The sequence below is a fragment of the Dicentrarchus labrax genome, unplaced genomic scaffold, assembly GCF_905237075.1.
Source record: "Dicentrarchus labrax unplaced genomic scaffold, dlabrax2021, whole genome shotgun sequence".
Classification (NCBI taxonomy): Eukaryota; Metazoa; Chordata; class Actinopteri; family Moronidae; genus Dicentrarchus; species Dicentrarchus labrax.
In genome coordinates this window covers 2777975-2793046 of record NW_026136720.1, presented here as the reverse complement: position 1 = coordinate 2793046, position 15072 = coordinate 2777975, and the positions used below count along the sequence as shown (strand labels likewise).

Here is a 15072-nt window from a genome sequence, read left to right as displayed (position 1 = left end):
ATAAAGTTCAGTATTTTTAGCCGTGTAATTTTAAAGTCGTTTGTTCAACACTGTTTTCTAACCGCAGAGTTGAATTGAACCTTTAACGGTGTAGTCAGCAGGATACGGAGGCTCTGCACATTTCTTTTAATTATTCAATTATTCAAAGTATTGAGGTTAATTTGTCATTTTACGACACCGGGTTACAGTGAAAATATACAAATATTTAAATTACAATATTCTGACTTTTAACATGTTGATTTCCTACCTCAGAAGTTATTACTTAATATCGCATACTTACATTACAAACTTATATTAGTATATTATTATTAGTAAAATATTTATAATTCATTATTCTTAATATTTTTTAATCTGGATTTTTCTTCCTGGCAGAAATGGGCTTCCGTATAATCTATAAAGGTTATTACAAACTCAACCTGAAAATTGTTTAATTACTTTAGATTCTGTGATCATTAAATATTTACTTAAGTATTTTATAATTTTATCTCATAGTATTTTTTTTTAATCTTCCCTTAACTTTATTTCTTCTCTTGGCATAAATAGGCTTCCATATAAACTCTCTAATTACAAGATGATCATTTCAAAAAAACTTTAAATTCTATCTGTGATCATTAAATTTGAATTGTTGAATTAGTATTTAATAATTTTGAATCACCACTTTTTTTTTCTCTTGGCATAAATGGGCTTCCATATATTTAAGAGGTTAAATAAAAAATAAAAAAATATATAAACACAGTTACTTATACATATAAATGTTTACAACCAGAAAGCATGTAGAGTATGTTAGTGGAACTACTGGGTCAATTAATCGTTTTTGGGGTTTTTGGAACTTTAAATTCGGTTTTAAAATCTGATCAGAAAGCTCTTGTTTCATGGACTGATCAATAAGTGATGTCATTATTATTTATTAGATGTCTTTTTAGAGGCTTTGAACCAAATAATCTTCGTAAATATTTTCACCACCTGATTGAGAGAAACAGGAAACAGGTGGTTGTAGATTGTGAACACCTGTGTGTGCGCGGGCGGAGGTCTGTTATAAAGCCTGCAGAGGTCAGTGCGATAGAATCTAAAGAAGCTCTTATTGTTTTATTGGTTGATGAGATGATTTCAGTCGAGATCAGATATGAAAAGTTTAAGATTTTAGATGTTTCAGACACAAATATTTAACCGGATTAGGATGGAAACTTGATGCTTCCTGTATTTACTTTAAAGAGTTTGTGGAGTTAAAATTAGATAAAGTTTATTATTAACTGTATACTTTATCTTTGCTACTGTATCAAGTTGTTCCACCATCATTCTCCCTTTTCTCTTTCCACCGGCAGATATTTTGTTGCGTCACAGAAAAGCTGGTTTTGTTCATATTAGTGAAAATTTCAAAATAAAATGCAGTCGGAGCAAACAGAAGCTTCAGAATAAAAAAGACACCTTATAATTAAAAAAGAGCTCAAACGATGTAAAATGTAAAACAAATACAACTTTTCTGTTTGTATCTGATCTTTTGAATCTCTTTAGTGGGAGTCTGATGTCTTCGTTAACTTAATCAATAATCACACAAATCAATATTTGCTTGTAAAAAAGCCCCCAGATGAAGATATTTGAACTGAAACATTATTGTATATTTAAAGGTGATGTCAGAAATCAATAAATTTGTCTAAAATGTGGCCATAACAGATCAATAATGTTAATTTAATCTAAATTAATTAGTTAAATTTGACACCAAACTTGGGTGGCCGGGCACATTTTAGGGGCAGTTGCCACCCCAGTAGGTCCGGCCCTGCAGCGGCAGATAAATCCACAACGTGGATGCTCAAATGAACATTTTATTTTTTGATTGTTTGTTTGTTTGTTTGTTTGTAGCTTAAACAAACAAACACATAATTTAAAGCCTTTGAGCTAATTTGTGACGTCTGAACCTCGTTGGGTCTTTTTAAAATACGTATAACTCAAACAACAGTAAGTGTGTGCATTTTAAAACTTATAAAGTTGGAGAATATTCAGGATTATATGTGAATATATTCTAATGTATTGTGAAAGAATGAGAAATAAAAACAGAGCAGAAATACCTGCAGTTCTTCAGATCAACCACATGGTGGCGCTGCTGCTCTGAAATAGAAACTGTCACTTGACTGGTTAAATGTTTATTTATTATTCAGGAGTTTAAGTTTTACACAAACACTGTTATGGAGGAAAATAACTCAACTAAACATTTTGAAATAAATATTCAATTAAAATATATAATTAAACATTTTCTTTATTAAAATTAGAGAATGAAAATTAAAAAAAATATTCAGAAGATCAGTTTTATAAAAACAATTCATGATTTATTTTTGAGTTTTCAAAAGATTAATAATAATAATAATAATAAATGTATTAGTTACAAAGCCTATAAAGTTGCTACATATCTAATGTTTAACTAAAATAAACTGTATTGTCATTACTCTGAATAATAACATATAAAATGATTAATAATAAAATAAGTTCTCAGGATATAAATATATATAATAATATATAAATATAAAATAAATAAAAATTCAGAGTCAAAGTTCTTTTGTATAAATAAGCAGATTCATTTATTTAATAAACTGTCACTCAGTTTTCAGATGTATAAATATAAAGTTTAACATTTTCACAACAAACAAAAGCACATACAGACGGAAACATTAAATACATAATCAATACTTTTCAGTTGGAACAAATCGGCTCTTATTTACAGAATATGTACAGAAACAGAAAAATGGTCCAACATTTAGTTATTTGTGTCTGTGGTTGTTTGTTTATCACTTAAATCGTTCTGAAATATCACAGGATTATTGATCTGTGCTTCCTGAGGGAATCGATCAGCCGGGGCTTTTAGGACTTCAGATGGACGAACGTGGAGGAATGTAAATGGATGTTTGTTTGGTTTTTTTTTTTCGGTATTTTTTTGGCCTCCGTCCTTCATCAAATAGAAACCGAGAGGAAGAAAAATCCATCTGAACGACTCAGCTGAGCCTTAAAATATTTCTTTCATAACTTAAAATAAAAAAATACAGCAAGAACTGAACTGAACTCTATTCGTCAGTAAACCTGTTTTTAAAAATGTTGCCCAAAAAAAACTACATTTCCCAGCATTCAAGTGTTTTTTTTTATCTACATCTAAAATTTACTTTTTTTTTAACAGCAAGAAAAAGGGAATCTGGGGGTCAAATACGGAAGGTCGTTCATGCCAGGAAAGTAAATTAAATGTGTGTAAATGTTGGAATGATAAAATCTCATTTTAATTAATTAAAAAGACCAAAATTAGGACTTTAATTGGCTATTTTTTTCTGTCTTTAATCAATTTTTCTGTGACATCTGTATTTACATTCCTTATTTTACAGCTTTTAAATTAAGACTGAATTAAGATTGTTGTTGTTAAAAAATAAAAATAAATAATCTCCAGGCCCACATTGTCGCTTGTTTCCAGAGCTTTCGACTGTATCTGACGGTCTTCATCAGCACGTGGAGTTTCCTTCAGAAACTATAAAATCTATAAAATTTGATATAAAACATTAAACTCCACCCGGTGATGAAGACCGTGTGTAAAGTGGCTGAAAGCTCAGTAAGTAAGTTTGTGGACCTTTTTTTTAAGATGTTTTTGTGGCATGAACGAGCTTCCGTACATGTTTCCAGCTCTTGTGGATCTGTAACAGGATGGTAAAGTCCCAGGTTGTGGGGGGGGGTGTCTATAGGACTTGGTAGATGAGGTTCGGGTCCTGGCTGGTGGTCGAGGAGGGGATCTGGACGGGACCCGGGGCCGCCGCTGCTGCTGCCACCGCCTCACCCACCGGGTCGGTCGGCGGGGAGCTGTCGGCGGCCGGCAGCAGGCTGCTGTTGTCGGTGGAGATTCGCTCCACGATGCTGGACAGACAATCCAGACTGGAGACCAACGAGCTCCGGTCGTTCTTCAGACCGCCTGAATGACACAAAACAAAAAAATATAATTAATTAAAATAATAAACATAAATAGTTTTAATATTTAATACTTAACTATATTTAATATGTTTATAACAGAGGAGATAAAAACATAATTAACACTGAGTTTAAGTAAAGTTTAATTAACTATAATTATATTTAACTATTACTATTCATATAAATATTGATCCTTTTATGCTGCTTAAAAAATATATAAATAGAAACTCATTAATGAGAAAATAAAATGTTTTATTTACAATAAATCCAGTTTTTTAATAATGAGTCAAAAACTTTTTCTCTAAACAGGAAAATAAATTACAGAAACATAAAGTTTTGTTCTGTCATAAAAAGATATAGAATTTAACAATTAATCACACTCATTAACTTATTTAACTTACTAACTAACTATTTCTATAATTATGTCTGAGTTGATGTTTTTAATTAAAAACTGGATTTATTGTAAATAAAATAAATATTTTAATCTCTGGAATTAACTGAAAATATATCTCAGTAAAATGTGCAAAAACTTTTAATATTAATAGAAAAAATAAGTTAAATTTAAAGTAAAATCCACTTTTTTTTCTCCTCCTTGCCAATAATTCAACATTTCTATATAAATTACTTTAAAATACAAAATCTTCTGTTTATATTTAACAAAGTGAGTTTAATAGATTTAATTTTACTGTTTCATTGCTTCAGTCTCCTGCTGACTGGATTTGTTTTACAACCAGGTGAATATTAACGGATATTACCGGATAAAGTCATTAATTATCGATAATTAATAACTTTATCCGGTAATATCCGTTAATATTCGTTAATATTCGTTAATATCCGGTAATATCCGGGCTGGTTTCTCACCTTTTTGAGTCTCGGAGAAATAAGAGCTGTTGTCGTAACTTCCTCTCCGGTTGGACTGACAGGTCGGTCCGTTAAAGTCCTGCAGAGACAAAAAGCATCAGTTTACTGATCAGATCGATCGATTAATAATCAATATATATCAATCAATATAACAGAGAATCTGTGGCAGCAACGTCCGGAAGGTTTAAATTAAAATAACACAAAAAAATCAAACGCAGGAAATAAATTAAACTGTAGAAAAATAAAATGTTTCATTTACAACTGAACTTTTTTTTTATTGTTTATTTTATTTCAGGACATTTTTACTGAAATATTGAAACGAAAATTAAATTATTCCAGAACTAAATTATAAAGTTGGTGAATTTATTTTAGTTCATTAAACTTTTTCATGTTATTTCCTCTTTTCAACCATTTTTACTTATTTTATGTGATTTATTTTTAAAACAAAACATTTTTCCTTTAAAACATTATTTATCGATCACAGAACTGATTAATTATAAACATTATTCACTAATAAATCTGATTTTGGGACAAATGCTGATTTTAAAAAAACTTTACATTTGAACTTGTTTCGTTCCAACACTAAATAATAATCGCAGACTGAAGTTCAGAAACTTTAATAAAGTTTAACCACATAAAGACTGAAGTTAACCCGCGAAAATAAAACGAGAAAATTATAAATTTGAGCCAAAACTTTATTTAAAAAGTTTCCTGCGCTGAATGGAAACTGTTTAAAATCCAGATTTAAACTAGAAACATCTTTAAAGAAGATGTCAACGGACTGAATCTAATAAACGGAACATATAAACACATAAACAATAAATTAAACTCAACGAAAATAAATGTTAAATAGAAAAAAACCTCCAGCTCGTCTGTGCGTAAAGACGCACCGGAGACGCACCGGAGACGCGCTCGGACGGTCTGAACTCACCATCCCGTCGGAGCAGTTGGAGCGGGGGCTGGAGGCGTCGGAGTCCCCGCTGTAGTGCTCCAGCACCGGGTAGAAGCCGTCGTCCTGCCCGCCGCGCAGCAGCGCCTGCAGGGACTCGATGTAGCTGATGGCGTTGCGCAGGATCTCCACTTTGGGCAACCTCTGGTTCGGGTTGGCCGACGTGCACCGCTTCAGGGTCTCGAAGGCGTCGTTGACCTTACTGAGCCGCCTGCGCTCCCGTAGGGTGGCCGCCTTCCTCCGGTCCGCGTTGGTGGTCTTCCTCTTGCAGGCCTTGCAGGCCCACAGCAGGCAGCGGCCCGCCTGGTGGTGCCCGCTGGGGGCGCGGACGTGCTCGTCGTCCTCCGCCTCGGCGCGGTGGTGATGGAGGTGCAGCAGGGATGACGGCGAGGAAGAGGAGGAGGAGGAGGAAGGGGAGGGTGAGACCGAAGAGGAGGAGTCGTCCGGCTTCAGGAGACCCACATGGACCAGCCGCGGGTCCAGGTCCTCGAAGAAGTGCATGTCGCTGGTGTTGAAGCAGGGGTCGTCATAGAAATCATCCGCGGCGGGGATGGGGAAAGAGATATCCGACAGCTCCATGCTTCAGTCCCAAATAAACACCACAGAAGAAGAAAAAAATCCAGTGAGACACACAAGTTTTTACAGGGGAGAAGAAGAAGAAGAAAAAGGAGGAGGAGGAGGAAGAGGAGGAACTCGGGAGCAGGTTGGAGAGTTTTCGGGGGAATGTAGAGTCCTGTTCTGTCCTCTCAGCTGTTGACCTGGAGCATCTTATACCTGGGACACCCGCGGGGGGGCGGGGTCAGGGAGATGATGTCCACTGAGGCTCGACCAATCAGGAGGCAGCTGGGAGGGGTTTACAACTTCACGGTGATTAGTGTACAATTACCCCTAACAGAGCAGTAACAGCGGGGTAATATACTGCTGCACGCCGCGGGGGTCGCACACATGTGGGGCAGTTCAATCATAAATACTGTAAAGACATAAGAACATATTTTAACTTTATTATTATTCTGTTCAAATATAATTAAATGTGATTATGAGGCCGGATAAATGTTTACTGCTGTCAAAAGTTAGTTTTTTTTTTCTCAACTTTATTCAATAAATGTAAAACAATAAAGATTTAAAACGAAACAAAAACTAAAATTAATGTAAGTCATTAAATACAATAAGTTATTTTAACTCACAAACAATTTAAACGGATTTAAAGTAACACAAACTCATTTTTGAGTTAAATTAACTTTATTATATTAGAATAATAATAATAAATAAATAAAGTAAAACAATAAATATAAAAGTCAATCTTATGAATCAGGAAACACAATTTCCAATTTATTTGAACTTTAATTAAAGAAAGAAGCTCAAAAGTATAATTTTTGTGCTTAAAAAAAAGTAGAATTTTCAAAATAAAAGCAAGAAAACACAAAAAAATAAAAGCTTGAGTTCTGTTTAATTCAAGTTCAGCTGCTAGAATATTATAAAAGTCAAATTTGGGTAAAATAATAATTCAAAAGATGCACTTTTGTGTACAGCTGTGACATCTGACCTCCGACCTCCTCGCTTCTGCTCATTAAAAGTTAAATTAGCATAAAAAACTAACTTTTCATGTCTTTACTGAGCCGAACAGCATTTTAAAGAGTTCACTGCATCAAACTGTGAACTCAGAAATCAAGTTGAATGTCGTTGAGTTAACTGATGGAGGGAGAGTCACTGACCTCCGCCCGCAGCTGCACCGACTGCATCCAGACACATTAAAATGCTTAAAGATTATTAATTTCCCCTTAAAACAAGCAGCAGTTTGACGTCGCTGCAGTACACGTGAGCTGCAGCTGGAGGGCGCCGCAGAGCAGATACTGCACCAACCACAGCTGTGGACCTGAGTTTAAGTCTCGCAGGCTGTGGACTAACTACCCATCGACCTCTGCCAGTCTAAAGCGACAGATGGTTAGAAGCTGGACTCTGTGGATGCTTCAAGTGTTTGAGGAAATATTCAAACCCTCTACTCAAAGGATTATCACTCCAAAAATGATTGACAGGTCTTTTAATACAGGACATAACCCGTCGACAACAACTGAACACAAGCTGTTAATGTTTGTGTTTTTACTTATATTATATATTATTGTTGTTGTTGTTGTTGTTGAATGTACATTTACCTGTAATTTAAATGGTCAAAAACTCCTTTTTAAATATGAAACTGCCATAAAACGGTTCTTTAACTTTATTTTTATTATTTCTGGACTTTATAAACATTTAAAACAAAGGTAACTTTATTACATAATACACAACAAACACAAACTTATAACAACAAACATCTGAAAATAAACGTACAACTGTCAAACACCTCGTGGCCTCCGTAGTGAGACTGTCACAATAAAAGTCACAAAACAAAAAATATAAGATTAAATACTGAACACGCGGTGAATAAATAATATAAAATAAAATCACACTCATATGTTTGAATACACGAGTTTACAAACAGAAGACAAAGCGTAGCAGCACACGAACAACGTCTCAACGTCTCAAACAAACATCGTTTTTAATTCATTTAGTTTATAAAGTTTCTAAATCAACTGGTTATTGAACATTAGCGCTTCTTTGGTTTGTTTATATACGTGATAATTAAAAATTACACCGGCTCAGTTTTGTAGAAAAATATGTTCAGAAAAATATAATTTTATTACAAACAAACATTTAATTCACATTAAAGTAGAGTTTAGGGTTTCTGATTTATTTGCTGTTTACAACGGTTAGCATTCGAGCTGTTTTATCTGTCGGCTGCCAGATTTGACGTCCGTGCTGAACTTTGGTTGGATTTTCTTTTCGGTTTGGTGGAGACGTGGTTGGAAGTTTCCCCCTACGTGCAGTCTTCGTGCTAAGCTACTTAAACACACAACCAATAAAATAAACAACAAGGCACTTTGTTAGTTAGCTGCTTCGAATGCTAGGTCATTAGATTAAAGCATCACATGGAGAAAAGCTTTGGAGTTGTTTGAAGTTGCTTCTGTTCTTTTGATGGAGCTTGGCTCAGTGTTTGTGCTAAGCTAGGCTACAAAATGCACCCCGGCTCTCTTTCACGGAGCAAATTTAACTTTTGTTCTCAGACATTTCCAATCTTATTGATCTGATTGATCATCCGGTGAGCTCCTCCTGCAGCTCATTGAGGATGTACTCCCCGAACCCCCCCGTGTGGTCGTTGGTGCAGCCCACCCGCCGGGCGCTGGTGACCAGGTCTCCCAGCAGTTTGAGGCGGTCCACCCGCGGCGTCAGGAAGCGGCTCTTCACGACGCTGGCGGTGTGCGGGTCGCCGTTGGTGCGAGCCAGCTGGTTCAGCTCCACCAGGACGCCGGCCTCCTCCTTCAGCTGGAGCAGCAGCAGCTCCAGAGCCGGTAACACCGCGCAGACCGCCTCGCAACCCGGCTTCTGAAATATTAAAGGAACCGTGAGTGATTTTACAGAGTTTCCTGATGGGCTTGTTGCTAAAAGCAGCTAACTAACGCTCACTGTGACAGTAGCTGCAGTTAGAGTTTGTGCAGCTAATGTTCGCTGAGGCCCGCTTTAACTTCACTCAGACTAATCTGATGTTATTTAGTCTCCATGTTGGATTCGGGGCACTTTGTTTACTTTATTACTTTCCTACAAACAAACAAACAAACAAACAAACAAAAATCCCCAGAAAGAAAGAAAGCCGCGCAGGAATCTCGTCGAGGTTCGCGGCACTTGAGAGACGGATAACGAGGTGTCCCAAACTGCTGCTGACTGGACTCGGGCCTCAGTCCTGAAACGATTTTACACGACTCATAAACCTGAGGCCGGCGGTCGGAGGCCACGCTGCGACACGCCAACGCCACTGCCGCTGTTGCCACTGGCCATCTGGAAACGCCATCAGCGCCGCCGTCCCTCTGCCGCAGCATTAATCTCGCCAATTTTCCGGAACTCATGGCGGGTGGGGAGGGGGGGGAAATGTACACCCTGACCGGCTTTAGGCCAGAGCTGGGGGGCAGGTCTCCAGGGGTTTTAACCTCCCCCCACCACCCCTCCGTCCTACCCCGAACGCCGGGCCCAAATGAAGAGAGAAGAGAAACACAGACGAAGACACCTGCGCTGACAAAGTGAAGGATCGCGCAGTAAAACGAGACTGAAGCTTCTCTGTCTCACAGATAAAGTTCGGATCATAAATTCTGTTTCAAAATGGATCCACAAATCATAGCAGATCACCCGAACCCCCCCCCCCGGGACCCAGGAGGATCCAACAACCCCCCCTCCCTTCCCCCCACCAACTAATGCTAGTGAACCTGACCTCTGACTGACTGCTGCTGTGTGTTAGACTGAAATACTAATACTTATATAACTACATTATCTGACAGCTGGAGTCAGATTTTACTCATAAAACATGTTAATCTTAAAATCTATTATTATATAACTGTTACTAGACACATTAAAATAAATAAAATTGTCATTTTTGTGCAGGAAGTCTTTGCTTTGCTTTAATGTTATATAATGATTTAATGTAGAGTTTGATTAAATGATTAAAATTGACTTTTACATTACATTTACATCTAATCTACATTTAATAAAGTTGGTTAAACTCAATTTTTTGACTTTATATTAATTCCCAACTAAAAAAACAGATAAATATATTCATATTTGTAACATTAAAGTAAAACAACTTTTTTAACATAAAAAACGAAGAGAATAGAAACAAATAACAGTAAAAAGACAGTAAAGTTGTTACCTGGATGTCCCTGCCGCAGTAGTTACCCCCTCGCTCAGCCAGATACCCCAGCATGGCCTCGGCCTCCTCCTCCTGCTTCAGCGCCTCCTGGTGGAAGAAAGAGGCGACGCGGGGGAGAGCGACGTCGTCCCGCTCAAACACACTGGCCTACAAGAAGTAAAACATTATCTTTATATTATTTATATTATATATATATTATAACAATCATTAATGTTGTGTTTTTATTTCATTCACATGATTAATGAAGTTTAAAGTGACTTTATATAATGCAGCTTTAAATAAATAAACAAAATATTAACATTTTGTTTGCTAGTAATTCAGAATTTATTTCTTTAGTACAAGAAGTTGGTAAATATTATTAAAAAAGTCTAATATTTAAAAAAAAAAAAAATATATTATATATATATATATATATATATATATATATATATATATATATATATATATATATATATATATATATATATATATATATTTTTAAAACTATCTTTTATTGATGTTTTTGATCTAAACAAAATATAAAAATAACATAATAAAAGGGGAAAAACAAACTGTAGAACCTAAAAACAGAATATAATCAAAATCACACAATATTAAAATGTTTTATTATATTTTATACTCTAACATATTCTCAGATTAGAGTTTCTATGGTTGTAAGTGATGTTAAAAGTATTCAGATCTTTGAAAAATACTCCATTACAAGTATTATAAGTTAAATGTAGTTAAAGTATGAACTATTGGGAATATTTCTACTTTATTAATGTTTATGTGTAATTTTACTGCTGTAATCTGAAAAGTAACGAGTAACTAAAGCTGTCAGACAAATGTAGTGGAGTAGAAGTATAAAGCTGCATAAATACTCGAGTAAAGTAGTTGAGTATTTAGATACTCGTCCTTGTTAAAGTCCTCTCTGTGATTATCGACCTACCAGAGCCTGCAGCCGGTACGCTCCGTCCCACAGCAGGCTGCTCACCCCGCACAGAGCCTCCTCCACGGCGGCCTGCAGGTTGTGTCTGGCCCGGCTGCCCGCGGAGCTCCGGTGCGCGGTGCACAGCGGCAGGCCGCTCTTTAACCTCTTCCCTGCGGGCTCAGCCATGATCGCCGCCCGGTCACTGATCCACTCTGAGTGCTTCTTTAGAATAAACTGCGTCTTCTTCCTCCTCCGGACCGTCAACACTGGATAAATTTAGCCCGCAAGGATCAACTGTTTCCCGGTCAGCTGCTCAAGTTCATCCGGTGCGTTTTGAGCTCCGAGCTGCAGCCAAGTTATATAACAGGATTATAATCATATGAGTGCACACAGACTGAGGTCTATGGATGGAGTCAGTGCACTTAAAGTCTTTATTTACTTCATTATATTGTTGTTTTTCATCAGAAATCAGCAGTTTTTAAACATTAGGAGTCACTTCAGATATTTATAATATATATTTTATCACAATGAGCCAATAAAGAGCTCTAAGGGATCATCTCACATCCTAATGACTCTAATCAAAAGTAACTTTTTTACACTTAGTATATTATTCTGTGGGCATTTAATTAATATATTACATCAAATATATTCAATATAATTGTGTCCTTTGATTATTTAAGTTAATATCAATTTAAGTTTGTTTTAAGATGAGTTAATAAAGTTTTTCATTCACACTTTTGTTTGTTGTTCTAAGAAAGAAGAATATTTAGATTTGAGTCCCCAAATTGAATAAAACATTTAAAATACACTAATTAATGTAGGTGATTATACTGAATTATATATAATATTTTATTTATATATATATTTATATTAACTCAATACCAAACATATTTATATTGTGTTAATAATATTGATTGTAATCTGTTGATTTAATTTCATTAAGTAGATATGATGTATCTTTTCTTACAGAGTACTTTATTTATTACCAACAGTAATTAGTTACACCACTAGTTACATTACTTTTCTGCTACTCTTCAAAAAATTGGTAATTGAGTCTTTTGTCCCCAAAGACGACGATTAAAATCTACTTTTTGGGGAGTAACTGTGATATTATTACTGAAAGTTATGAGTAATTAGTTACACTACTAGTTACTGGAGAAAGTAATACTGTAATATTATTACTAGTAATGAGTTACAGCCCAACACTGGTACTTAATTGTCAGGTTCGCTGTAGCACAGAAGCTCAGTGGTGGAGGAAGAGTAGATATTGTGCAGTAAAAAGTCTCCTCAGGTGATTATAATAAAACCATTAATATTATATTTAATTTCTGCCAATATTTCCTCCTCAATGTTAAACACTGGAGCTTTAAACACAGTAAATCTACTTTAATGTACTTAGTTACATGTACTAACAATATATAGGCCTATAGTTGAGGTCAGGGTTCAATAATCTTTGATCTTTGGGAGAAATATTTGTCCTGATCAGATCAATCAGACTCATTTTCTTCTTCCACCAATACTCAAATATTCTGATTTCTTGTGTTTTATTATTGGAAAACAACAAATTACAACGATTTATACAGGAAGTTAATCAGTAAGATACATTTCTGATACTGCGGAGGATTATTTATCAATCAATAAAGATGATTTTAGGAGCTTTTAGCTCAAATTTGATCGATTTAAAGTAGACAAGGAAATTAAATAACATTAATTTAAGAATTCTGACACAGATGTGAAAAGCAGATTATTTAATGATATTAAACCAGATTTCAAACAATTTAAATTTATATTATAATTTTGATACATTTTCTGATTCTAATATAATATTAAATGTATCGCTTCAAGAACCAATAATGACCCGATGTTCAACCAACAGTCCAGTTTAACTGATCATTGATATTGTGATATGGATCATAGGTCACCGATCAGCTGACCGTCCCTCCTGGTTCAGAGTCGACCCCCTGGTTCTTCCTCCTCTCCGGTTTCAGCTCGGATGAGTGACGCGAGGGGCTGGCTGCTCTCCAGGGGGTCAGCTGGTCCAGGAGGGAAGAAAGGCCAGTTCTCATCCTGGAGCACCTCCAGGGTCAACGGGACCCTTGACACGACCCCCCCCGGACCCCAGACACTTCAGTAATTACTGGACTGTAACAGATTACAGGCTCGCTGCAGGAGGTCGGTCCGCTTCCAACAGGTGATGCTGCACAGCCGGAGGACTGACAGAGGTCCAATTGAGGCCAGTTAGTACCAACAGAGCTCCAACAGAGGACAGATCAGTTCATTTTCTCACTGTAATCCGAGTCCGATAGAGGACTGACAGAGGCCCGACAAAGGTCCAACAAAGGACCAACAGAGGACCAACAGAGGCCCAATGGAGGATCTACAAAGGACCAACAGAGGTCCAACGGAGGACCAACAGAGGTCTAACAGAGGACCAATGAAGAACCTACAAAGAACCAACAGAGGTCCAACAGAGGCCCAATGAAGGTCCAACAGAGGTCCAACAGAGGTCCAACAGAGGACCAATGAAGACCCGACAAAGGACCGACAGTTTATTTAATAAACCCAATCTAGTCTATCAGAGGTCTGTAAGAGGTCTGGAAGCTGCAATCATCCATCTTTGTGTTGCTGCTCAGACGCTCACAGATGATCCATCCTAAGCTCAGTACGTTCAGTGTTGTATATGAAGAAGTTCAACAGTAAAATGCTGCTTATCTAATCTAATAGTGTCAGTGATCAGTCACAGGAGACATTTTACTGCAGAACTTTCTTTTTAATAAAATACACAATATCTGTAAATAATTGTATAAAGAGAACAGTCTACAGCTCTGTATGAAAAGTGTCTGTGATAACTCCTGTAAAGATTCGGTATAGCTCCAAAATAAAATAAAATTATATGCTTTTACTTTCTTAAGATTTTTAATATTTGTACTTTTACATCCATCAACTGTGGTGGAAGAAATATTCAAACAAGGGCTTCGATGTACACTGCTGCAAAAAGAAAATAATCTCAAGCTGATGTTAAATCTGTCTTCAACTCATCAAGTATCCAGTTATGTTTTTACTTTATCTGATATAAAATATATAAAACCTGGATTTAAGGATTGTTTGTGAGTTTCTACTCTTTGCTCTCCTTCGTCTTCATGGTTTGTATCTGGTCCTACAGCTGAGCTTTAAAGGACACTTTGATTCATGGTCCCGTGGAGAGCGGCCATCGTTACAACCCCCCAGTATACACAAACACAGACACACACATACATACGTTGCAGCTGTCAACAGACACTTGGAGCTCTACTCAGACGTGGTGGTGGTGTTGTTGTTGTCCAGTTGGAGTCTCTTCAGCTTCACAGAGGCACAGTTTAAAGTGGAGTTGCAGTTAATGTCAAATATTATATTTAACTCAAAGGTTCAACAGTCCACAGAAAATCTACATGGCGGACTCGTAGAAGAGGACCTGCTCCCTCTGTAGATACCAACGTCTCATTTTAAGATACAGAAAAGAGAATCATTCTTATTTCCAGGTGATTAAACACAAATGAAAACATACTTATGAATATCATATCACATTTCTGCCGATAGATCCTCCTCAATGTTTAAATCAAACACAGCACACCGGTCAAAGTGACAACAAATACAATTCATGTCTGTTTTCTTGTATAGAGCCACAATCCTCAATCAGAGCATCATCCTGTAGTT

The 15072-nt window shown here is 36.4% G+C and overlaps 2 protein-coding genes across 2 annotated transcripts; both read right to left on the bottom strand.

The window, feature by feature from the left end:
- Positions 1-2543: 2543 nt before the first annotated feature.
- myod1 (myogenic differentiation 1) lies at positions 2544-6741 on the bottom strand. The gene is made up of 3 exons (XM_051381070.1): positions 5723-6741; positions 4792-4870; positions 2544-3934 (listed from the first exon to the last, which is right to left on the bottom strand). The coding sequence occupies exons 1-3, from the start codon at positions 6317-6319 to the stop codon at positions 3705-3707; spliced, it is 906 nt and encodes a 301-aa protein (XP_051237030.1). The 5' UTR covers positions 6320-6741; the 3' UTR covers positions 2544-3704.
- A 1203-nt stretch (positions 6742-7944) lies between these two features.
- Positions 7945-11703, bottom strand: zgc:172145 (Ferritin light chain, oocyte isoform-like). Its single transcript, XM_051381088.1, has 3 exons — positions 11398-11703; positions 10470-10616; positions 7945-9157 (listed from the first exon to the last, which is right to left on the bottom strand). Exons 1-3 carry the CDS (start codon positions 11563-11565, stop codon positions 8867-8869), a joined length of 606 nt encoding a protein of 201 aa, XP_051237048.1. The 5' UTR covers positions 11566-11703; the 3' UTR covers positions 7945-8866.
- Positions 11704-15072: the final 3369 nt, after the last annotated feature.

Excerpts from the sequence above, each read along its gene's own strand:
- myod1 (XM_051381070.1), bottom strand. The coding sequence starts at position 6,319 with ATGGAGCTGTCGGATATCTCTTTCCCCATCCCCGCCGCGGATGATTTC. Across the intron at positions 4,871-5,722 it reads CCAACTGCTCCGACGGGATG|GACTTTAACGGACCGACCTG; the intron begins GTGAGTTCAGAC and ends TTGTCTCTGCAG. Across the intron at positions 3,935-4,791 it reads TTTCTCCGAGACTCAAAAAG|GCGGTCTGAAGAACGACCGG; the intron begins GTGAGAAACCAG and ends TGTGTCATTCAG.
- zgc:172145 (XM_051381088.1), bottom strand. The coding sequence starts at position 11,565 with ATGGCTGAGCCCGCAGGGAAGAGGTTAAAGAGCGGCCTGCCGCTGTGC. Across the intron at positions 10,617-11,397 it reads CGTACCGGCTGCAGGCTCTG|GCCAGTGTGTTTGAGCGGGA; the intron begins GTAGGTCGATAA and ends TACTTCTTGTAG. Across the intron at positions 9,158-10,469 it reads ACTGCGGCAGGGACATCCAG|AAGCCGGGTTGCGAGGCGGT; the intron begins GTAACAACTTTA and ends TTAATATTTCAG.